This window comes from Synchiropus splendidus, chromosome 3, assembly GCF_027744825.2.
Source record: "Synchiropus splendidus isolate RoL2022-P1 chromosome 3, RoL_Sspl_1.0, whole genome shotgun sequence".
In the NCBI taxonomy this organism is placed as follows: domain Eukaryota; kingdom Metazoa; phylum Chordata; class Actinopteri; order Syngnathiformes; family Callionymidae; genus Synchiropus; species Synchiropus splendidus.
In genome coordinates, this window is record NC_071336.1 from 17,117,344 (window position 1) to 17,143,189 (window position 25,846).

General features: G+C 43.4%; 1 protein-coding gene across 2 annotated transcripts; it reads left to right on the forward strand.

Annotated features, from left to right (window-relative positions):
- The first annotated feature begins 11,694 nt into the window (after nucleotides 1-11,694).
- On the forward strand, nucleotides 11,695-25,292 carry LOC128755528 (voltage-gated potassium channel subunit beta-3-like). Of its 2 annotated transcripts, XM_053859204.1 has the most exons (15): nucleotides 11,695-11,942; nucleotides 12,466-12,736; nucleotides 18,676-18,719; nucleotides 18,794-18,831; nucleotides 19,272-19,351; nucleotides 19,441-19,485; nucleotides 19,567-19,611; nucleotides 19,688-19,731; nucleotides 21,784-21,870; nucleotides 22,459-22,544; nucleotides 22,628-22,748; nucleotides 22,893-22,987; nucleotides 23,301-23,421; nucleotides 23,877-23,965; nucleotides 24,031-25,289. In XM_053859204.1, the coding sequence occupies exons 2-15, from the start codon at nucleotides 12,468-12,470 to the stop codon at nucleotides 24,121-24,123; spliced, it is 1,257 nt and encodes a 418-aa protein (XP_053715179.1). In that variant the 5' UTR covers nucleotides 11,695-11,942; nucleotides 12,466-12,467; the 3' UTR covers nucleotides 24,124-25,289. The 2 variants fall into 2 exon arrangements, with proteins under 2 accessions (XP_053715179.1, XP_053715180.1); XM_053859205.1 differs by lacking the exons at nucleotides 11,695-11,942; nucleotides 12,466-12,736 and adding an exon at nucleotides 15,624-16,162 and having other exon boundaries at nucleotides 24,031-25,292.
- Nucleotides 25,293-25,846: the final 554 nt, after the last annotated feature.

Genomic DNA, 25,846 nt, shown 5'->3' on the forward strand with positions numbered 1-25,846 from the left:
TTGGTGGGCCGGCCAGACGCCTTGGAAAATTCAAGAGAGTAATTCCAGCTTTTAAATACCCGAAATCTGACACACGGTCGCCTGTTCCGACTTTCAAATAATTTGATTTATTTTATTCACAACAAATGTCTCTGAGGGCTTTTTGGGCTGATCAGAGAGAGTCAGTCTGAGACCCTTGATCCCACAAGAAGCAAAGAAACTTCCTCCAAAATCAGGAAGAATCTCTCAGGAGTTTCCTCATGTCAAAGACAAACACAAGAACAGACATTTCCGAAAATTGGAGGGCGGATGTTCCATGAGAAGATCAATCATCTTTAATGATCATTTCTTCATCGCATGGTCTTCCTGAGCTCCCCCAGTTCAAAAACATGCAAAGCTGGATCAGCAGCAAAACATTTTTTGTAGGTGTGAGTGTTGCCCTGTGCTGGACTGGCGACCTGTAAGTACAGTAGCTGCAATAGACTCCAGCCCCCCCCCAAACTGGCAACAGGAATTAATGGATTTTCCAACTGTTGCAGAGCATTGTGGGTGTACGAGTGGCGGAATAGTATTTTTTTTCGATGGCCACTTGCAGTACCTGGGTTTTGACCTTGACACTTTTGAGGTTTCCTTGGCATGGTCTGATGGACCACAGCTGAAATTAATGGGAAAAAAGGAAGTTACTTTTTTTTCCTTTTTCGATTTCTGCAAGTGAAATCATGTCTCGGAAATGTCTACAAGACAGCGCAAAATAAACAAAAAACCCAGGTGAACAGGTTCTTCCCTTAAGCTCTATCAACCTCAGAATACACAATACACAAATGGTTTGCATAATTTTGGCCGTTAACAATTTTTGTTTGCAATACATCTATTAAACGAAAGCAGTTGAGGTTGACAGGGCGAAATACATCAGTTATGTCTCTGCAAATCAGCCCATTTGGGTCACCACAGGTCAGCATCATTAAAGCGTGAGTCCTTTGATTCAGCCCAGGAAGGTTCTACTCCACTGAGCAGTGTCTCCTGCTTGACCTCCTGCAGGTGAAGCTGAAGATGAATGGCTCACCAGATAAGCTGCAGGGATGTTGGTGAGATGGATGACATCAGTCTGCCTTCAGTCGTGAAGACGCCACACATCGTCTTTCCTCTGGTCACATGACTCAAGTCTGACAGAAACGACTTCCAGACCCTGGACTGGAGGACTGGAGGGCCCAGGACCCTGTGCTTTGTGGATCAATTCCAGGTGTGTGTGCATGTTTGTGTGTGTGTGTGTGTGCAGGAAGGAACATTTCAACATGTAACTTGGCTTTAATGAGCTGAGATGAAAAAAACAGAAGGTTAGTGTTTCCCCAGCCGCTGCGTTTATCTGTCTCTGTGAGGACATATAGACAAGGTGAGACATTTTTGGCTGTCCTCACTCTCCGAGTGGCTTTCACAGGACACACTCAGGGCTGTTTTGTGGTTATGAAGTGGAGTGTAACCTGGTTCTGGTCCAGTCGCTGGGATGTTTGTTGATGGGCGCCGCAAGGAGAGATGGGTGGGACTGAAACATTTTTCACCATTCCATCGATGTGTTGAAGGATCTAAGAAGAACTTCATCTACAGAAATGCAGCATTGGCTCCTGATCTGTAGGCCACGCAGAACCCTGACTTCCAGTATGACGGGCTACACCCTCTCCCAATGTGTTCCATGTTCAGAGCTTCAACTGCATATAACTGTGTAAGATGTTTATTTACACTCTCATAACCTCTCAAGATCCCCATAACTAGGCCATGTGACCTTCACACAGAACCTATTAAACCACAAGACACAGCCACAGAAGAAAGATTAATGATCGGTAAAACCAGAAGGAACCAATGACCCCCCCACTAGCGCTGTCGGAAAGGCACTTCAAACCTTTAGTAATCCCCAGAATGAGGGGCAGAAACTGAAACACAGCAACACTTCATAAAGAAGTTGGGACGTCTCTGCTGGTGTTTAAATGAAGTCTATTGGAGTCTATGATTCGCCAACAGTTTCTACATGAATTTCATGACCTCCAAAATGCCTTCACTGACAAACCCTGAAGGATTTTCAACGTCGCCTGTAAACACCCAGGAGTTCTTGTTCATTCGCAGTCCTCATAATGTGCCTCTTTTAGCAGCACACAAGTTGTTGTTTTTATCAAGTGTGTGATTGCAAGTGAGCCCGCGTAGGCATTGGTCACAGGTAATTGGTGGAATAATATTATGATCACGGTGTTAAGGGACCACACACACACCGCCAGGGGTCTTTGTAAGGCCATACTCTGACATTCCACACAGATCGCTGGAGTGGAACTGAATCATTTCTAGAAGTGAACATTAAAACTATTGTTGACTGACCGCAGACGGGCAGATGTCCACACAAAGATGCTATGTGAGTGGACTCTCCGTCAGGCACCTTATCGGTGTTATCTGATCTCCTGCGGGCACTTCCTCCCTCCGGCAGGTGGCCATGATGGAGCCTGAACAGTAACGCACAAACACCAACACTGTTGACTCCTGACTGGGGACCATCCATCACACTCAAGCACTCAGAGAAGACGAATGAGCAAAGTCCTCTTTGAGCATGAAACCACAGAGTCTCCGAGACAATAAAGACTATGAAAACGTTACGAGGGAATGGCTGAAGGAGGTCAGTTAAATCATCACCTGCTAGAGCCTCACCCTGAGGTTGAGATGCTGACATGGACACAAGCAGGAGGTGAATGAACAGAACAGACTCTTGTTTCTCTCAGATTCAATGAAGTATGAACCAGCCAATACTTGGATGATTTAAAAAATTGTTTGTTTATGTTAGTGATGATTTTGTGAGGCTTTAGTGGCTGTATACAAAGGTTTTCAGAAATATCATGGCGCGATGTTCCTGTGGAGCAGTGGAATGTCCGGCTGAATTTGACTCTTAACTCCAGGCAAATTCAGCTCTGGCTTGTAACAGTACGGAAATGAGGAAAGCAGAGAAGTCACCGTCTTTAGCTCTTTATGATGGAAGCGGATTGTAAGCTCATCAACATGGGAGCGACTGGGTGGCAGCTATGTTCGACATGGGTTTAAGCATGCAGGAACAAGCGGCAGAAACACTGTGCTCATTGAAAGAAATCGTGAAGTCGCATATTCAAAAGGCTGGTTGAACAAGTTCCTGCAGGTAGTGACCGGGGCTAGAACTGAATACATTACTGTCCAGGCTGGATCTGGACTGGAGTCTGGGCTCTGTCGAGCCCTGTTTTTGGTTGACCTCAACACCTTAGAACTTGTGAACCTTCATGAGGAACAGATCGAACGCTCAACCCTCTGGAAGGCGCTTTGAAAAACTCTCCAATCATGGAGATAACATTTCCACACATGTGTATTCAAGGACTTCAAGAGGCTGCTGATGGCCCTTTGAACTTCCAAAGACCTCGGAGAGCTCTTCAAGCTCTGCTAGAGCCCCCTCAAGTGTTGCTAAGCTGCCCTTTCTCTGTCGGGAACCACGTGAAGAACCAAAAAAGGTTCTCCGGGACACATCCGCTTAAGTACCTCTAAACTTTGTGAGCAGCTTTAAGACCTGGGGGTGATCCTCTGCCCTCCCCCCAGTAGGCCCACTTCTGAATAGAGCCGCCACTGAGTTGTGTGTTGTGAAAGGAGATGGACCGAGCCGTCGTCCCGGGTAACAATCATAGCTGTCAATCAGCAGCTAATCTATCAGCTGATAGGTCGACAGCCTGCCACCGACCTGGAAGTGACCCCACACAAATTCAGACACACACAACAACAACAAAAAAACGAAGAAACCCCTACATGCAGTTAGAGAGTGTTTCCTTGCATTATACTATAAATAAAATATTGGATTTGACTCATTGAAAACTGTTGGCTTTGAGTGGGATGAGCCTCTGTCTGCTTATCTTTATTATGGGGAGAAAAAAAGCCCCAGGGTCAGAGGTCATGGCTGACTTTAGCTGCTCTGATTGGCTTATTGAGACGGGAAAGGGTGTATGTGTGTGTTTTTGGAAAAAGCTTCAGGGGTTCACACACCGCAGGGAAATTCCAACACACACACACTCAAAATGTTCAGGATTTGGTTGATCATATGTTATTGTTGGCAAGTGTGTCCAAGTGTGTGTCTGTGTGTGTGTGTGGTGCGTTTAATGACCTACTGGACGAGAGGAGTTGAAAAGTGCAAAACCACTTAAAGAGCAACTGTGTGCTCATGTGTGTGCAGGCATCTGTGTGTTTTAAAATGATCATCTGTGGAACACATGTAAACGTTTCCATACGGACAGACGACGAAAATCAATTTAGCAGCCATGTGTCTGTCCGCTGTCACTCACCCTCACTCCGCCCACATATTTAGGAGGGTTTGGCAAATACTTCCAGTCTCCACTAACTGCTCTTCAATTAGCAACAAAGGGCTTTTTTATGTTTCTCTTGCCAAACCCAAGAATGTCGCCGCGTAGGATAATGTTTAATTTTACTGTATGTTTTTAATGTTTATTCTGCAGCCCGTGAAACTGCAGCTGGTCTGGTGGGAAAGCTAGGGGCCATGCTAGTTTGGGGCGTTGCGAGAGCAAAGTTTTGCACAAAATCAAACTCTTCTTGCAGACACTTTCCTCCTACAGTCCGAAACATGTAAAGATTAACTGGGAGTGTCCCGACTTCAAGCATTCGACTGTGAAAGGATGATGGAATCATACTTTTTAATGTATTAAAATGTTTTTACTCTCATACAGCACAGTTTCTGGTGTAAAACACTGAAATAATTTTTTTATAGAATTTAGAAAAAAAATTCTGAATATGTTAAGCAAATTGTGATTGTTTTTCCAGTTACATGAAAAAATATTTTTTAGCCAAACCATAAACGGTGAGACACTTCTTTCCGTGACTAGTTTGCTGGCATGTCTGGGAGAAGCCATTACAATGGGAACTGTGATGAGAAGAGTTATCATGATTTAGACCAAAAACAAAATGATGAAGGCGTTTTATGGAGCAATCTAAACATTGAGATACAACAATGGAAACAGCCACAATGACTTTTATGGTAAACAAAGTTTGTGTGGTTTCCTGTTTGTCCTGGAGCTGGAAGAGTCTTTCTCCTCTGGTCCAATTGTTCTGCCCATAAGAATTAAGCTGAAGAATGTCTTTGTGAATGTCCTTGTCATGTCCTGAAACTTAAAAGAAGAATCTGCATTTGCCTATGGCTTATTTTGAGGGAACAACTATGTTCTATACATTTTCTGAGGATCTCTGTTTTGTTAAGTTTCAGGTTGTAACCTCACTTGAGTTCAAGTGACCCCAAATTCACCCCATGCTTTGATCCAGGTGTTACCTTCTTCTTTCTTAATGCATCTTTAGTTATTTGTATTTATCTTTGACCTTATGACTTTTGATTAGACATTTGATTTGGCTTCTTGAATATTGAATGAGGTGAATGGGTGTATGACTTATGTTGGCAGATTAAAGGTCAGACACTGATGCGGTGACTTGACCTTTAACCCCTCTACACAGTAGTGGGAGGGTGTTCTTCCTGTGTACTCCTCCCTTCACAGCTTCCTGTCTGGGATATCTCTCTAGAAATAGTGTCACCTGACTGGCCATTTTTCTGCACTGCTGCATTCCGCGAGTAGCTCAGAGAGGAAGTGATGCCGCGTGCTCCGCCTTGACCCTGTCGCATGGCGCCTTCCTACGTTTCCCATGATGCCTTTCAACGTAGAGACAATCTGACTGATGGTGGATGATTTGGGACCCTTCTTCCTTCCGAGCTGGAGGACGCCACAATTAGTCACATGGAGACAGCAGGGGCCTGTTTGTGCTGCCGGAGACTCTGTCCTTCTGTGGCTCACTTTGAGGTTTGTATGACATGTTCTCCTCCTGGGGGTCTTTTGGAGAAGAGTCAAGACCTTGGATTCGAGTGCTGAAAAGCAAACAATGTCAAAAACCTCAGGATTTACCACAAAGGAGGATCCCTTTCCTTGGGCGGACATGTGAGCTTGCCAACATCGAACAGGGCAGAAGGTTTCGGTTTCACATAAACAGGTTGAGGATTTCAATCCGAATTTTAGGAAACAAACTGCCACAATGTTGTTTGAGAAGTGGAAACAGGAAGTCTGAGCGTCATGACTTATTGTAAGATGGCCGCCACGACTCGGTGCATGTTTATGTGTCACATGTCGACCTCCATTTCATGTCTGGTCTTTTCTTCTCAGATCCTGCAACATCTGGAGCCGGTTAGAGGAGGAATGAAGGAATGGGACGCACACACTGCAGCGTCTGACTGTTTCTCTAATGAAAGCTTCAGTCAAACTGGCAGACATGGGTCTGATCCGCACAGAGACGGTTTACTGCGCAGTGATGGGCCGACGGCGGTGGATCGTCCACACAGCAAAGCGTTCAGGTGATCAAACCGACCGGAGATGCTCCGATACCTCTCTGCTGATTTCGTTCAAGTATTTTCATCCAAAGCTCCTCGCCGTAAATCAGCGCTGCGGCAAAAATGCCGGTTAAACTCCCAGACTGCCTGTAAAAACGACAAGCAAAATTTGAGTTATTGAGGAGACGCTGCAGCATTCTGCAGGCGGGACACTCTAGCTGACAAATGTATCAGTCTTGTGTGTTATTTAGGAGATTGTGACGTTCCAACCCTTGTCCATGGAGGCCTTCCCTGAGCTGACCCACCTCTGAACCGCTTCGAACATGGAGGAACTGCAGCACACTGGAGGCTGTGGACATGATACAGGAGCATTAACTTGACTAGACACTGGATGGATGGATGGGTAGATGGACGAGTAGATAAAAGGATGACAGACTGATGGATGGATGCATCAAGGATCATGGTTTAGTTCTAGAGCAGTGGTCCCCAACCTTTTTATCACAGCGGAACAGTCTATGCTTGACCATTTGAACGTGGCCCGGGGGGATATGAAGTTGCCACTTTGAACCTGTCAGATAAGGCCTCTGCATGTTTGTGTGCTTGGCACGTGGGAATCACTGACCATGATAAGTCCATATTTCAAGTACAACTCCTGCTATTGTCTGTTAAAAACGTTCTTCTTCATGGAAGTCGTGGGCTCTTCTCCTGTCTCTTCACTGAGCCTTTTCCTCTTCGCAAAGAAACTTCCCAAACTTCTGACTCATTTTGCGAGCTTGCGGGTTACATTTTGGCTCTCAAGTGACTGAGGCTTAACCAAGAGAATCCAGTCATTTTTCAAAATAAAAGGCTTTTCAAAATAAACAAACGATCACTCAAACTCAGATAATACATAAAACGAAAATAATTACTTATTTCTTGTGTGGCCCAGTACCAATTGATCCACGGACCGGTACTTTATTTTATACTCATTTTATACTATTAGTGTGTGGTCAATCATGATGATGGTTTGTGGGTGGTTGGATGGACTGATGAGAGCAGGAAACATCGGACGAATGGATGGAATGAGCCTGGTTTGCTCAGAAATAAAGTAAATATTGGGTGTAAGTGTTTCATGTTGTTGTCATCTTTAAATGGGTCCAATTATGGTTGCCCAGGCTTTTTTTTAAAGCTTGACAACTGTAGTGAACAAACAAGGCAGGGATTGTTTGTCTCACGAAACGGCAGAGACGTGCTGAAGGGATGTTTTTAATAAGACTGCTGACAGTTAGCGTTGGTCTCCTCTGTATGATTCTTTTTGTTTTTCCTCTGCATTTGAAAAGGAAATTCAAACTTGCAATTCAGCTTTGCAACCCAAGCTAACAACAGCAGCTGTTCTTCTTTAGAGCCTTCACCTCCAGCAGGACTCTCACTTTCTGAGCACAATGGCATAGCTGTGATCTAAACAAGTCTTGTTTTGTATCTTTATTAGTCGATGTTATCATATCTTATTAGAGCAGAGGCTGTTAAATGAAGCACATTCATCAATACAAATGGAGCAATTTGTCAATGAGATATTCGCTGATTGAGCAATTATTGGGATAATTGTTATCTGCCGCAATAGTTTCTGAAATTCCTTTTGAACGGCCACTTCTTTTCTTTTCCTCTCCACTTCTGTTCTCTCAACATTATTTTTAATCATCCATGAAATGAGTGTGTGAGGCTGGTTAAGCCTAATATTATTTTAAACCGCTGGCCGACGCGCGCTCACACGCACGTTCACGCACACACACACACACACACACACAGGTATCCATCTGGATCACATTTCATTTGAAACATTTGGATTGGCTACTGCCAAGAGCTGAATTACCCCGACTCTTGTGAGTATGATGATGCTACAATTTGAGAAGAATCCTCTGGGCTCTTGAGGACACGCATTCACACACGCACACACCATCCTAATGAGGACAACAGAGGAATTTCATTTGGAAATCGAAACCAGCACATACATTAATGACTTGCTTTCAGGGTGCAGTTAAAGTAGATAACAGATATAAATGAATAAACAGACGGCCGACTTGAGATCATGGGAACCCCACATATCATTTTTTATCGGCACAGTGGATAATGACCGATAATAATAAAGTCTCACGTAACTAAATAGAAATGTAACGCACCTGTGAACGTAATACTGCCACTTTATTTACTGCCCTCTAGTGGGGAAACAATAACGTTACGGTCCGTGCTGAAAATATGGGGCTCAGCTTAAAACAGCAGCTGAAAAGTTGTTTTAAGTCGATTTGAAACGCAACCGTGATTCTATTTGAAGGAGGGAAGAAGAAGAGGGTAGACGCACAAATGTGCACATCTGTTTGAAAGATTTCTGAATGTGAGTGTGTCCAATTCAATTTAGCTGCTGTCGATTTCACACATAATCAGGGACACGTGACACACACACACACACAGATAGACAGCACCAGATGGACGTGTAAATAATTATGACAAGTTGAACTTGTGTCACCTTCAACATAAAACACAACCTGAGCCGTGAATACTTGATCCCGAGTGACCTGCACTTGTCAATCACGCTGCCTGACCACGCCTTCCGCATTCCACCACTTTAATGTGGACACCACGCTGATGTGGAGGTCATGGGCCGCAGGTGGGGAGCGAGGCCCGATCTTAGCAGAGGACTCAGAGAGCTGTGAAGGTCCACATGCTGGTTCTGAAGGAACCATTGAGGTACAGCGGGGGGTGAGGCCCGACACCAGTCAGGATCAAGTGCAGATCAGGACCAGCGACATAAATGTCAAGGCTGCCATTTCAGTGACACAGTGTGCATAGAAAGTCAAGAGGTGGATGATGAAAAGCCAAATCTAACTGGAAGTTAGAACACACACATGCTCAAGCTCATATTCATATCAATGTTAGGAGGCTCATTGATAAAATGCAGACCTCGGCCTCTCACCTTAAACCTAACCATCCAAAACACATGGCTAAACTAACCATAATAATAATAATAACCTAGTTACTATGAAATCTTCATCCACAAATTAAATCCTCACAAGTAGGTGTGTTTCTAAGAATGTGTCCTCACAAGTATAGCACCTGTACACACAGACACACACATACCCACACGCAGTTACGCTCAGAATTTATGGGCTCAGAATGTACAGTTGACCTGACTGCTCTCTCTGAAAGAGTGAAAACCCCACTGGATCCACGTGGGATGGAGAAACACTAAATCATCCTGATGGGAAAATAAGAACAGAAGATTCAGATAACAACTGAGCTGCTCCGCGCGACGAAATTGTTTCTTGAGATCAAGAGATCTGAAGCTTTACAATACACCAAAGCATCGTAATGATTAATCTAATTATGTAGGATAGATCAATCATTAACATGTGAATTAATTATTAGTCTACGTGTCGGACCGCAGCGGACGATGTCGCAGTATGCATTGACTCACTGCCCCCTAGTGGATAAGCATAATCCCGCAGGAGGCACTTGGTGCTGAAAGTCAAATAAAATAAAATAAAATAAAATAAAATATCAATCTGACGGTCGAGGGGGAAAAGCTCTTCCTGTGACAGGAGGTTCTGGTCAGGAAAGGTCAGTCAGGATCCCACCAACTAGGAAAGTGCTTTGGAACAACGTGCAACAGTGGGTAAATACTTGAGATGAACGGTTTGTATAACCCATGGAAGAGACTCATACCTGCTTGTGACAAACGGATTTCCTCAAAAGAGAAATAAGAACAATTCGGAACTATTCACTTCATTGTGTCTTGGAGGGCCCAGTTTCATCACTGAGCATCTTCTGTCTAATGTAAACCAACAGTAGTCGTCTCTAATTGCCATTAGATAAAAGGTTGTCCTTAACTCTTTCAAAAGCTTTTCTTGTTTTTTTATCTGCACCATGACTGATGTCAGATGTGGTTGCCTTCATCTGGGACAGGCGACAATGAACAGGCTGAACCAGGACTGTGTGGTGCCAGAGCCGACTGAATTTAACCTTCGATGCATATTGACCTCTTGTGACTGGCATTGAGATTAACCTGGACCAAGCCAGTCATGTGACCATCGCAGAGAAAAGAGCAATTGCTTGAAGATGAGGGAAAATAAATGTGCAAAGTGATCCAACGGTTCTGGTTCTATCCTAGAATCCTGTGTGTGCCTTGAAAACATAGTTCCTCACTTTGCTAAGGATGAATTTTTGACTCATGTCGATTTATCTTGTTTGCCAGGTTAGCATCTTTAAGCTCCAAGAAAACAGCGGGATCGATGGACAGAGATTGGCGGTCTGAACTGAAGAATCCTCCCACCACATCTCCAGTGTCCCGCCACAACTTATCCTTGAGAAGTGACCTGGAATGAACAAATGAGGAAGTGGAGATTAGAATATTCCAAAGTCATGAAGGAGGATTTAGAAACTTGCAAGGACAGAACTAGACGGGAGGAACATGTCTCGAAGAATATGGAAATAAGGAGAGAAGGACACGCAGGGAAGGGTAGATTGGTGCTGTTTAATCACGGCCCACCGTGTTGAGGTGACGTCAGGTGCAGGACTGTGACGCTGGTGAAGATTGAGGATGAACTGACCCGCTGACTGTCAGATTAACTGGACAGCAGCTGCATGGGAATGTGGAATCTGGCAAACACTTGGTCACATGGCATTAACTGTCCTTCACAGATATGTGAGCCAACACAATGGATACCGGGGTCACCTGAGGGTTTAGACCCCTATTCTGGGCTTAAATTGTCCCTCGATTTGATCACGTGTGAGTTCACCTTCACAGGTGCACCTGAGTGGTGTTTGATATTGTGGGATTTCAGTTCTATTCATGACCCGCTGCCAGGATACAACCGTGTAAAATGTTTTTTTTGAGCATCGGCGTTAACAATGATCAGTGCGGTAGGTGTGCATGTGTTGGCAAATCCTCCCATTTAAGAAATGTTGTGTTTGTGTGTGTGTGTGTGTGTGTGTGTTAATCTTCCATTTGTACGTGGGTGCAGAGGTTTAATAATCCCGGAAGTAAGAAAATCTCCAATCTCACTAAAAAACATGATTAGTAACAGCTGCCGCACACACACAAGCACACACCATTTTGTTTTTGTTGTGACGCGGAACAACAACAACATAGATTTGTCAGATAATCTGGACCCTTTAGAGATTAAAATGCCTGATCACACACACACACACACACAGATCTTCGGTCACCAGTAATTTGAGGTGAACATCCTCTACGTAGAGATAATGCTGCCTGTAGTCGCCGAGACGTCTTCAGAAGTTATGCAAACACCACATTGTCTTTGTGCGTGTGTGTGTGTGTGTGTGTGTGTGTGCGCTCACATGGACTTGTGTGTGTTTGAAGGACAGATTAGAGCTGCAAATTCAGGAGCTGGGCTCAAGGCCATTTTTGACATCTGTACACAGAGTTTGGTATTCTGCTGGTTGTGGCTTTAATCCCGATGGTCTATCATCGGGTGATCTGGACCTGCTCTCAGAGCTCCGGTGGGTGGGATGAGACCCGCAGGATTAAATTAACAAAGACAGAGGGACATAGAGATGAGGCAGACGGTGCCAGACAGGTGAAGAGGACCGGACCGACCACTTTTAGCAGGTAGGTCCTCCGACTCTCAGCGGTGTTTACGGCCCTAGGGGATTGTTTGTGGTCAGAGGGGAGATTTGAGATGCGGAATGATTTGAAGTGATTTGATTTTTTTTTCCCTCATCTGAACAAAATGAGGGCTGTAAATCCTCTGTGGTCCTTTAGTGGAGTCCTCTGGTGAACAGCTGGGTTTCTCTCATTATTCGGATACTCTCGCCCGAACAAAGAATCGTTCCTATACAACGACTCAGTACATAAAAAACCCGTCAGAAACAAACTTTTAATTTACTCAAACAGCTGTCTCACTCACAGGTGACTCAAAGCAGATGCCATTTATAACAAAACTGTCTTTTGTTCATGGTGTTACAGTAATTGTCATGGCTCATTAGCTCATGACGTCTGCGGTTAGCTTCTGCTGCTGCAGTGCTACTGGTAAATCAGCATAGAATCATGAGCGAAACTGGCTTTAGAAGAGTGGAGTCAGCGAAAAATAAATACCCGACTCTACTCACGATAGCACTCTTTGTGGGGTCAGCCATGTTTGCAGGCCGTGCAACGACAACTGTGGCTCCAGCCGCGGCGAAGGGGAAGTTTTCCGTGGAGGAGCTCTATGGGTTCAACCATAAGCTGAAGAAAAACAGAGGGGCGTCAGGAAAACCAGAGAAGAAGGACCCCAAGGAGAAGGAAGAGTCAGTACTGGAAACTCAGATACTGGAAGCGGCAAGGAGGCTGATGGAGCGCCGACGGCTGGAGATCTACCTGAGGGAGTGTGATGTCATCATGGAGCAAAGCAGCATGCCATACAGGTGAGAGGCCACTGGCTGTTAGTGGGTACCACCCTGCAGGAGGAGAGTCCTGCAGTTGCCCATGCAGAGCAGCAGAGGGCGCTGTTACACTAAACAGTATATCAGCTTGTCTTGGGCAGCAACACTGGAGTTGCTCAGGGGTGATGTTGTTATGAAAGATCAGTCCTAGCGTCTTGTCCAGTGGAGGCAGGTGACAGAAGAGATCAGGTCCCGAACTGAGTGAGAGCAGTCATTTTAACAGCCCCACTGAAATGTGTTTCCCGGCTGAGTCAGTCTTGTGTAAGGGCCGGCCTGATTGTTTATTCATGATCCTGTTTGTGTGGCCGTGCATGTGTGCGCATGTTGCTTGGCAGCATCTGAAATCAATACTTTATCAATATGTCGATTCTGAGTGATGCTTCAACAAGCAAACTCGATGTTCTCTTTTCAGCATGTATTGATCCTATCACAATTAATTGATTCCTCACAGTCACAATGGACTTCAGACAGGAAACCATCTTGGTCTAACAAGGCAGGGAGCAGCTGCTCTCCGTCTTTTTCGAGATTTCAACAATAGGATTTCCATGACTTATATATTCCTATATGGAACAGTCGTACTGTAGTTGAAGTAGTACTGTGAGCAACATCATTTAGAATGTTCTTACAAGGCTTTTTGCCTTATTTTGGCCAAATTTCCTTATCAATTCACAATGTATTGATTTAACCCAACTTTAGGAAATACACATTTAAATTTTAAATTTTACAGTCAAAGTACACACATCTTAAGCAAGATAATACAAAGTAAAACAGGAATATTTATAACAACTGCCTGATCAAGCTTTAGTCCGTGCAAATGCACCTAATGAAGGTGACATATCAGTGAATATACTGCATTTAAACACAAATTAAAGTAAAAGCAATCGCTAAAATCATGACATCAACAATATCTCTCATGTCTCTCCTGGATACTCAGACATGCTGAGTTCTCAATTGTCTAATTAAACATTTATGTAACCCGATCCTTCCATATCAGATGCGATTCTGTCTGCAGTGGATTTTAAAGGATGTGCGATCCCAACTGTGTCCCACTGCAGAACAAGTAGCAGTGAAGAAGTGGCAGTGCAGTGATGGCACTAATTCACATTAGTGACACTGCACCTTTGGCCTCCGGCGTCACAACTGCGTGCGCGTCGACTTGCAATCATAACATGCGTGGTGAGGGGGAAGTGCCCACTGTTCCGACTGGCCTGGGATCAGCAGGAAATTCCTGGCCGTTCAACCCACTGAAACAGATCACTTTAGACACACACTCTTCATTGCTACGAATGAGGATGCGTCAGCTGCTCCCATCCTTTGAAACCCCTTTCATCTCCAACAGACTGCTGGACACAAATATTGTGATCCTCCAAGTATCTTCACTAATTTTAGATTCATGGGATTTGGCAACCCGTTCAGCGGCTTTGGAAATGGTTCTCAACTTGTGCATGATAGAAATAAACCAGAGCAGAGAGTTTGCGTATATTTGGTGGAAAAGTGAGAATAATCAAAGCAACTGTGATGGCAGATGAGCACAGACAAAAAAGTAAAATCAATTTCTGATATGTAAAAATTAGGGGTGGGATTCGATTAAAAAAATTGATCCAGTTAATGAGAGAATTTGTGATTATTTAATCTCAATTAATCGCGGTTTAATGGTATAAGAATATCTTCCACAAAAAGCCACATTTTTCAATGTGAAGGTATTTGGTATATTACTTTATCAAATAATGGACCCATACATACATTTAAACAACTAAATATAGTTTATTTCGCATCAGTTTGACAAAAGCGCAATAAATCACAATGGTGGCTATATTCAAGTTTTTATATCACCTTATTTAAACTAAAGCTCTTTTAGTGTCTTGAAAATGTTTGAATAAGAATTTCAATGTTATAAGAATTTCAAGTACATTCAGAGTAGTGGAAACCCTGGTCATTGTGTAGAGAAAAACATCCCTGAACAAAAGCAAACAGATGCTTTAGTTTGCTTTTGTTCAGGGATTCCTCCATGTTTGTTGTTGTTGTTCTCATCCTAGCTGCCACGTGTCTTGTGCATCAGTGTGATCAGTGGACCAGGAACTCCTGCACTTACAAAGGTTCCCTGTTGTCTGGAGAGCAAACTGAGAGCAAAATTAAATTACATTTTTTGTCGGAATTAATTAATCGCAATAATGTTGCAATTAATTAATCGTAATTATTAACTTCACTAACTAAGTCCCACCACTAATAAAAGAAATCATTCATTGATGCCTGAATGACCACTAATTTAGATTTTTTTTAAAAGTACTGCGTCCAAGCACTAACTTGATTAAAAAGCTTGTGAATTGAATTGTTGCAGTGCATCATGGACCTCTAGTGATCTGGGTGCATTATGAAACCACGCCTTTAGTTTCACATGGACTGGATTAAATAAAAAAGCTTTTTTTAGTCTTTTTCACCTGACACCGTGCCGCATACCCAGTTTATTTCTCCTGCCTGCTAATCCTCATAAGAGGTCATATTTCGACTCTTGCATCTTTGTGCAAAAGCTGCCAAAGGATGAAGGATTTTTTCTTTTAAAGATGTGGTAGTTATGCTTGCTGCTTTGAAGACTGCTCCATGTATAAAAGTTTGATATACATTGGCAGTGTTTTTCTTCTTGTTAAATAGTTAAACTGTATTACTATTCTATCTGTTATTTTGTCACCATAATTCCAGACTATTTTCCTGCTGTGCACTAAAATGTTGGTCACTTGGAAGACTCCATCTCTCTCTCTTTCTCTCTCACTCGGTGAGATATTTGTTCGCCCAGTGATCAGCGGACCAGCTGAGAGGGAATGGGGAGGGGGGAGGGGCCTACGTCTCTCCACCAGCAGCAGAGGACTGACGGTTGATTCTCTGAGGGGGATTTTTCTTTTGCGCCTCTCTGTCTCACTCTCCTGGTCTCCCGTGGAAGAGGAGAGCGTTGTTGGCCCTCAGTTTGTTTGACAGGCTGCAGGATGTCTTGGACCTCAACTTTTTTTCAACAACTTCAGAATGAAGCGTGGAGACCTCGATCATCTGATTGATTCAACGACTCAAAGTTGACATATCCCTCATGAGTTCTTCTCATCGTCGCCATAGCAACCGGCGACCTTGGCTGCATCGCCATCTTTTTGGCCAGAGACTTTAGTTGACCTGCTGTATTCAGGCAAAGCCAGCTGTTGTTCCCGTGGTGATCAGGATGCAGGTGTCCATAGCCTGTAATGTTGGTGGTGGTGGCGGCGGTGGGGGCAGCGAGCACCCGCTGAAGGAGAGAAGGCAGGCCAACACCAGCCAGCCACCCACCTTCCTGTCCAAGGCCCGGGCGGAGCCTTCAGGTAGGCACACCTTGTTGGGCCATGCCCACATGAAGGAAGCGACCGGTCGTCATAGCAACATGAAATACAGGTGAGCAAGGGAGAGGAGCGACATGAGCGTGGTTGTTTGAGTGAGAGTGTGTTTGTGTGGCTAACACTCATTTTCAGCACGGGCTATTGATCGTGCATTGATCAAAGATAGATCAGGCAGGTGGCCAGTTAGGTGAGGATTTCATGAAGACGCAGTTCACAGAGATACAGAGGAACTAAGTAGAGCTGATTTTTTTTATTATTTTCCTGTTAATTTTGCCAACAGCAGCAAGTATTATGAAGTTGCTTGGTGAAGGAATCCCCACAGTGGTCCCTATGTTCTGGGGAACAAGCTGCACCCTCCTATTGTCACAGCCAGGTGGATTCTTAAAAAAATACGTAGCTGGCGTCATTATGGGGGATTGGCGTAGGGAGAAGTCTTTTGTCTTTGTGTCGGCCAGATCAGGTGAACCACATGGGACTGAATTGATGCCTGGAATGTTCTTATGAGGCTAAGTTAATAAAACATGTGAATGGTTGGAAGCGGAATCTCATGTGGCACCAAAGCCCTGGGCGAGGTAGGGCCAGTGTCCCGCCAGACAGACGCGCATTTCTTTCTTACCTTCATCTGACCAGGGAGTTACTGGCCTCTTTAGTTAGTAAATATAGATGAAAAGCCCTTTCATTCTATCTATAGTGTCAGCAGTAATGAAGCAGAAGAAAAAATAAAGATTGTCAGCAACTTTTCATTTGAGGTGCAAAAAAAGAAAAGCTGCCTCATGGATAGCAGAAACCAAGATGGAGCCTTTTCAAAGGAGTCTGTCTTTTTACACTTTTATCCTGTCGCTGGATATATTTAGCTCCTCTTTTTTTCCTTTCATTTTTGACTTTGGTGACTCTCTAGAGACAATGTGCTTTAAATGGATTCCAGGTCGACCATCTGTGCCTTATTGTGTGTTAATCGGGATGTCTAACCTTTGACCTAGGCTTAACGATCCAGTGAGAAGTCCTGATGAGATGCTTTAGCAAGTGTCGGTATGTGAGCAATAATTAAAAGCAGAGGTTTGCTCATTGACTGACGGATGATTGGTGGCCATGACGGTGATGTCACTGTTGATCGATCCTCTGATTGGTGCAACTTTGGAAGACACTGCAGAAGCATAAAGGGATTCAAATGCAGATAAAAAAAAAGTGAAGTGTCCATGGAAGACATGCTCTGATGGATCATGGCATCGATGCGTTGAACTCCAGCTGAGACACACATCGAAGGTGCCCTCATGCTTGCAGTGTCGAGCAAAGGCCTGTCTGACACCAGAAGCCTGGACGTGCTCAGTCGGCCATCTAAGTGCAACCCAAGTGCCCGGCTGTAGCCCTGCACGCTGGATGAACTGAAACGACTCATGCACGCTAATAAAGTTCGGAAGCTTATACACAGCTATCGTGTGTGAACTATGTTATATACAAGTACGTCCCAGTTGGGACAATTAAAGCGGGCGCTGGAAGGGTCCGGCCAGCGCTCCATTGGTGTTAAGTTAAAGCACATGTTCCTCCTCTGTCATTTAGGTGCTTTGGCGGACTACACACTGTTACTACCCTACTTACTGCAGAATATAGTCATGCTTGTTGAAGTGGGGAGACTATTATTGAAGCACAACCACAGGCAGATGTTCATATATTCTGCTGAAACATAAGTCTGAGTTCTGTCTTGCAACGGCACACGCATTACTCAGTCAATGCTGTTGCTGATCAGGCTGGCATCCTCTTCGATGGTGAGAAGCCACATGGGAGTTGTATCTTCTGTAACTCCCTCGTTGTAAACGGTGACACAAGTGGTTTTATTTGAAGCTTATTCTCCAAATTCACTGTGAAAACTAAACAGAAAAGTCAACACAAACAACGCAAATACGAAACAAATACATACACAGTATGTGAAAAGTTTTAAGACAAAAGAACTTTGGACAAATACCTCATTGGCTGCACACTACTTGAGGGAATCTACAAAAGTCTCTCCTTGGCCTTCTTGTTACCGGAACCCTTGCTTTGGAAAAACACTCGACTTGACACCAGTGTTGCCCGCAAATGCAAATTTTGCCTCGTAATCTGTGCCGTCACGCGAGAACTCACGTGACCGCTGAACAACAAACTAAATCAAATTACATTTTTAAATTTAAATACTATTTACAAATGATAAACAAATAATACAAGAAAACAAAAATAAAAAAGGAGCAATGTAAAATAATAACGACCACCGTTACTTCCTTAGCGCTCTCTCAGGGGAAATCGGTGGAAACCTTACGCATAAATGCAGCATGTTGGCAGTCAGTCAAAACCCTGGTCTTCTCCGGGCCACAGCCCGTAGCAGTCTTACTCCAGCTGTTCTTGTCCTTCATTCAGCTAAGCACAATCCACTATATTTTGAATTGTTATTTATAATAGTGATGTTTTTATCCATTACGTCATTTTGCAATGCTCAGCAGTCATTTCAATCCAACATAAATGTATCTTTATGGCAAACTGCAGTTCAGTCATGTACATGAACAGTTCATTGATCATCCCATTGATTTCTATTGCCAGGAATCTTGGAAAATCAGGACTCCGAGTGTCCTGCCTTGGACTCGGTGAGTTGGACGGCAACACGCGCACTAACACACACATGCATGTGCTGATGATGTTGTTGATGATGTGTTCGCAGGTACGTGGGTGACATTCGGGTCTCAGATCTCAGATGAGGTAGGCCGCATGTCCTGTGTGTGTCTGAGTAGTGACTGTGCAAGCTCGCTGCATGAGCACACTCTTATGTAAAAAAAAAGTGCTCTGTGGTTCCTGCGCACACTATTCTAAGTATATGTATGTGTGTGTGCGTAGTCTTGTTTGACTGACATTCCCAGGACCCGGGCATCATTTAACCTGTATCGTGAGCACATTTCATTTCTAAGAGAACATTCACTCAGCAGGCTTTTCTAGGTCAACCTTTAACTGGGATTAGGTTTGGTGTTCTACAGTGCTTAAGCTCACATTTAGTGTGACTGGTAGAAAAGTTGATTTCTGGTTGAGCTGGGATCTTTAGAACTTGTTTAATCCCTATGAATTGACTTGGATGTGCCGTGTGAATAGATGTCCTCGCCAGGGTCAATGTCCTGGGGCTTAATGGGAGCTTTTTTTGTGTTTAGATGGCAGAGAATGTGATGACGTTGGCTTATGACAGCGGGGTGAACTTGTTCGACACAGCAGAGGTTTATGCCTCTGGAAGGTAAACTGGACCGCCAGTCCGTCTGCATCATCCTCTGTGTGTTCGACGTTTGTCTCTCTGACCTCGTAATTCCTCTGACTGCCTTTTAGAGCCGAGACCACTCTGGGGAATATTCTAAAAAAGAAAGGGTGGAGGTAACAAAGAGTGGGATTTTAAGTGAGCAGTGCCTCTCTACAAAGGCTAAACTCTTGTGTCGCTGTGTGTTTGTGTGGCAGGAGGTCCAGTTATGTGGTCACCACTAAGATCTACTGGGGAGGACAGTAAGTCCCTCAGTATTTTACTCCACAACCAATTGTATGGGAATATTTATCACGTGTGTTTGTGTCTTTTTTTAAGGGCAGAGACAGAACGTGGCCTGTCAAGGAAACATATCATTGAAGGTGAATGACCCCTTCGATCTTGCATGATGTATTATATCACTCCAGCTTTTACACATTTTAATTATAGGATGGAGATAAACACTGACACAAAGACACTGCAACCCATACACACAGCTGTCAGAGGTGATGGGGCTCTAAGAGGCTCAGTCACACCAAGACTGGATTAGGAGTGTAACACACACACGTGCACCACCATCCATACAGTTATCAGCCCAGAGTTTGGTGCCTTTCCACATCTGCTGCTGCTGTCCTGGAGAGACGACACTGCTGTGGTCACTCTCCTCAGACGCTTGCTCCAGTCCAAAACCAACTTGACTAGAAAGTCCATAGAATGGACAGCTCCACTCTTATTGGTGTTTGGTTTCAACCCTTGATGTCTGACAGATTCACACTCCAGTGTGTGTCCTTGACTGTGTCAAACAGACTTCCCATCGACAGCAGCTGTCATCAAGTTGTGTTTCAGCCCAACAAGAACGCTGCAACCTCAAATCCTCCGTCGCACAACAAACTATATTTAGCTTCAGGAACAAAGGCAGCAGAATTTAACAGTAAAGCTTCAGCAACAAAGTGTGAATTTGACAGGTTGATCACCAAAATACAGCGTGACACAGCGGCAGCAAAAACCGACGAGTAATCACTTACACGAGACAGGTTCATACTGCTTCAATGATGAAATATTCTCAACAACACTATTCTCTAGTGTTCTTTATGACTTACTTTAATACAAAATACATTTCTGTATTTATTAATCAGCATCACCATTGCATCTAGCTCAACTTTGTGACATGCTCTGTGGGTTCACCAATTTTAAAATCATGTCACATCATGATGTTATGTGTTAGCTCGTGTTGAAGTCATGTTTCGCTGACACTAATGACCACTTTTTTGTGTGTATTTCACAAATATGAAAAATATATTTTTCCTTTGCTGGTTCGAACATTGCTCCAGATGTCATTGTGTTCCTGAGTTTGCTCCTGGTGGTTCACATACCACAGCGGACAGTCGCTGTGTCGCAGACTGACTGTGTGTGTGAATAGGTTTCTCACTGTAAATTGCTTTGGCTACAGGTTAAGTCAGATTTACCACAACATCAATACCCATTTCTATAGGAGGTGAAGGAATGTGCCCCTGGTTGTTGCAAATTCAATGCAATGGATGTTTAGAATATTCAAAAGTCGGTTTGGGATTTTCTGTCATCAGAAAATAGTTCTCCTTTGAGGAAAGCAGGCTGTCTAAACATTCTGATTCTGGCAAGAGCGGCATCGTTGCTTATTTTATGCCTAATATAATGACTAAGTCATCGAAAGGATGATAGCTGTGGTTGACAGAGAGTATCACATAATATTTTCTGATTAAATATAAAAAAACGTATGTGAATGTCAGAAGCTACCTGAAGCTGAAGCTGGCCATGATAAGCTCAGAAATGCATCACAGAACTTGCTAGTGTACTGAGTTTAAATCATGTATTGAATAACTAAGCCTCCCTCTGTGTAGACCGTATGATAAAAATGATGGAGACTCAATACCACATACTCTGGCAGAGGTGAGTGGAAAATTTTTATAAAATGACACAGATGCAAAGCCCCCTGGGATTCAGGAGATTTGTCCTAAAGATCCACTGGCAGACATGTCTGACACACCTCATCGTTGCATAAAACTCTGGCACCACTCGGTTGAATCCGCCGCTATTCCAGAAGTTGGACCTGCGACCGTGTGCCAGAGCATCGCAATGAATAGCTTCAGATGAAACTCACGTCAGACATTAGAGCTACAAAAGGCCTGCAAAATTGTAACAGTCAATTCTGCATGGATTCTGCGGTTTTACTGGGTTCAGCAGGAGATTTCATGGACATCACTTTGTCACTCTGTTTGAAAAAAGGCATTTTGTACTGAAACCTGTCCTGTACAAAATGATAGATTATGGTGATGACATAAGCAAACATTTTTTAAGAACATTACTTTCGGAGGGCTGTCCAAACAACCAGATGCGTTGGCTCTAATACAGCTGATTTGTATGTGTCTGCTCATGCTTGCATGCATTTGGTGGCGCAGGACTGCGGGGATCTCTCGCCAGATTGCAGTTGGATTATGTGGATATCGTCTTCGCCAACAGAACTGATATCAATGCACCGATGGAAGGTCAGAAACACCACGCAGAAAACAATCAGCGCTCTGTCCCGTTAGGATGTAAATAAGACCATTTTGAATCACAAAATCATTGATCAAATATTGAGTAACTGAAAAAAATTAACATGTACAAATATTGGCTCTGAGACTGGCATGTCAAAGTCATAACCGGGGGAGCACATCCCCCCATTATCTAATTCAATACAGACAAAATGCAACATAATTTTCATTATGAATGACCAGTCTGTAAAAACACTTCCGCCACTTGTGGAAGTCCCATAATGCAGTGCAACAGCTGAAACTCCTGCCTTAGTCAACCAGCAAAATATTTGGATTAAGCATTGTTTCAGAAAATCCAATGAAGCTTCATTCAGTTTGGTTACTTGGAATGTATTTGAGTCAATATTCAGGAAAAAGGTGGCCTTGTTTGAATTTATCCTACTCTTAATTTATATCCTTCACAAGTGTCAAATTGAGCTGAAATGAAAATGAAATAATGAACCCCAAAAGTGAGAAGCTTTTCATCTGCGTTCAACTTGTTCAATCCAAACAAGGACAGAGTGATTTTTGCTTTATGCACGCATCTGTGTTTTTTTCCAGAGGTTGTCAGAGCCATGACCTTTGTGATTGATCAGGGAATGGCGATGTATTGGGGAACATCACGTTGGAGTGCCATGGAGATCATGGTGACCATCTCAGCCTTTTGCTCTGTTTAGTCAGCGCCTTCTTCGGCACTGTCTCACCCGTCTGTCTCCCACCTGTGTGACAGGAGGCGTATTCAATAGCTCGTCAGTTCAACCTGGTGCCCCCTGTTTGTGAGCAGGCGGAGTATCACTACTTCCAAAGAGACAAAGTGGAGCTTCACCTACCGGAACTCTACCACAAAATAGGTACCAAACTCATACCACCGCTGACCTCAGTCACGCTTTAGGACGTGCAGGTGTAAATTCTTGGATGGCAGAGGTGTCAAAGGACGGCAGCTGCACGAAGGTGTCCGTCCAAATATAACTGACACTTCCCACCTTGTCTTTCAGGAGTGGGAGCGATGACCTGGTCACCGCTGGCCTGCGGCTTGCTGACGGGAAAATACAACGAAGGAGTTCCTGAAAGCTCGAGAGCAGCAATGAAGGTGATGCAAGACCAGCGCCTAGCGTTCACTAACTCACTGGTTAGGTGTTGATTTCTGGAATGGGGAAGGCAGTTTACTAGGTTGGGCAGTAGAATTTTGAGTATGTTTATTATTATTATTATTATTATTATTATTATTATTATTATTATTATTATTATTATTATTATTATTATTATTGTTATTGTTATTATTATTATGACTAGTAGCAGTTGTAGGAGGAGGAGGGCTTGCAGTACTGTATTGTTCAATAACATTGTATACTAATGGCAACAACAACATCAATAATAATGTCTCTTTCTCCCTCCGGGTGTAGGGCTATGCCTGGCTCAAGGAGCGACTGTTCAGCGACGAAGGGAAGAAGCAGTTGACTAAAATCAAAGATCTCCACCTGCTGGCTGATAGACTGAACTGCACAGCAGCTCAACTAGCAATAGGTTCGTCACACAAAAGCCATCATAACCAGAGTCAAAACAATAAAATGAGACTGTTCATCGCAGCACACGCTCCTACAGGCGTCAGTAACGCTTTTTTTCTAAATGAAATTATTTTTCGGGACCCCATTTTTGCTTCATGAATTCCCAACTTGCACCACAAGATGAATCTGTTTGTCTCTTTAAAATCTGTGTCCGACTTAAAATCACAATTTTGATATTGAAAAATTCAAAGTCATTTGAAATTCAAATTGAAACAGATCAAAGAAAAATTAAAACACCATTTTAGGACCAAAAATAAACAGTTAATCTCAGTGCTTTGCAAACAATTGTCTTCCGTTCTTCCAAACTGAGTCCTGATATTTGAGGCGCACCACGTGTCTTGAAGCCACGTTCGAGGAGGAGTGTGTGGTGGGCTGTTGTAATCTGTCTCTCTTGTCTCTCTTGGTGGTCTCTAGCTTGGTGTCTCCGCAGCGAAGGGGTCAGCTCAGTTCTGCTTGGCGTGTCTAACACAGAACAGCTGCTGGAGAACATTGGTTCCATCAGGGTAACTCAATCATGCATGGCTTACTGAGCTTCTGTGGTGGAGCTGATCGCCCGAGTCCCCCACAGGTGCTGACGCAGTTGACTCCACCTCTCATCGCTGAAATGGACGCTTTGCTGGGCAACAAACCGCGCAGTGGCAAGAAGGAAACCAGAAGCTGAATTTGGTATTTTACACGAACATGGATCATTCGTTGGTGGGACAAATGTGGAGTGGACCATGTCGCAGATCAGGAAAACACCTTCCAGAGTTTCCAGTCTCTCGGTTGGGGATGACCTCACCCTTGTACCTGCTATCTGGGAGACACGGAAATATTTATTCTTGTAGTTATTCTAGGTTTTAATCTTGTGTCAGATGGTGCAGCTGCTGTCATGCTAAATCTAAATTTTGAATTCCTTCTGGCTTCCCCATCCCTAGAATGAGGTTGATCGCTATGACAACAGTTGCCATCACACTGAACTCAAGTCTGAATGCTCCTGTATCCCTCCGCATATTTAATATACATATGAATCTTTATTTTATGAATGTAGAGGAGACTCCTGTAGACTTTAGACAGTATTTTGACTATAATCAACTCAGTGACGGGTCGTGACTACGAGCAACAGTTCAACTAGAGTTGTGTGAATGAATATGTCTGTGTTAATAACCATCCAATAATATTTTGGCTAAATAAACAAATCAGCGTTGGAAATATTTAAAAAACTAATTTATTTTGTTGTTCACTTTTTGTTTGTTGAGGATCTCAATGTCAAGTTTAGCAAAGCGCTGAATGTTTCGGGTGTGTTGTTAGTCATTTTTGTGACATCCATGATCATATTGATCACTTACTATGTATGCAATAAACACAAAACGCACTTCTGAGTCCCAAAACAATCCAAGATGTTTAGATGATCTATGGAATTCAATCATTTTATTCTAAAGTTAATTACATTCATATTCAGTTGAGACGTTAATCTGGAACATGACGTCCGTGATGTCTACCTCCGACTAAACCTTGTGACCACAGCAATAGGTGGATGAAGCATGTCCTAATCCTCCATCTGCAGAAGCTAACACAGAGAATGCTAATAAAACGATTCAAACAGAGTCTTGAGTTGATTAATGGATAAAGATCATATTTTACTTCAATATTGTTATACATAATGTTTATAAGGAACTAAAAACGTGAATTTCTGTGGCTCGCCACACAAAATAAAAGCAGAGATGAATATGTTCACGCAGGAATAGCAACAAGCAGCAAGAAGATTCCCCGAGAGTTACAAACATAAAAATCTATGTGAGATAGCTACACTTTTACTATCACGAATGACTCACACAACATTCACCTTTTTAACAGACATATAATGTGACCAAAACTGAGTTGGCTCGAACCCATGATGCCAAGACTTGAGCTCTACCAGTGAACCATATGTTTCTCTGAGCATAGATTTAAACAACTTCCTAAAAACTTGTTACTGAAGATGTTCACTTCACATTCATGGGTTTGGATCACTGACGGGACAGTCCCAGAGTGAGAGGAAGACTTAGAGCTGAAATCAATTTCAAATCTTCAACTCAGCAGTTCAACAGACAAAGACCTTGCTGATGTCATCAGAGCCTTCTTCAGGCAGATGTTTCCGTTCTTAGAATTATGTGAAACTGTTTCAAGAGTCTGCTGCGGTTACAAAACAACAGTGACTAAAACAACAACAAAAAACTGTCTTTTAGAATCGCACTCATCCACTTTTGCAATATTAAAGTGAGATGTGTAATCTGGACATCAGGCAACATTTGGGAATTTGGCAGTTCCAGGCTACACAAACAATGAAACACTTTGCTACTCATTCACAACTAGCGGTGTGGGAGTTAGTTTATGTAATATAAATGGATAGATTATGTTATTAA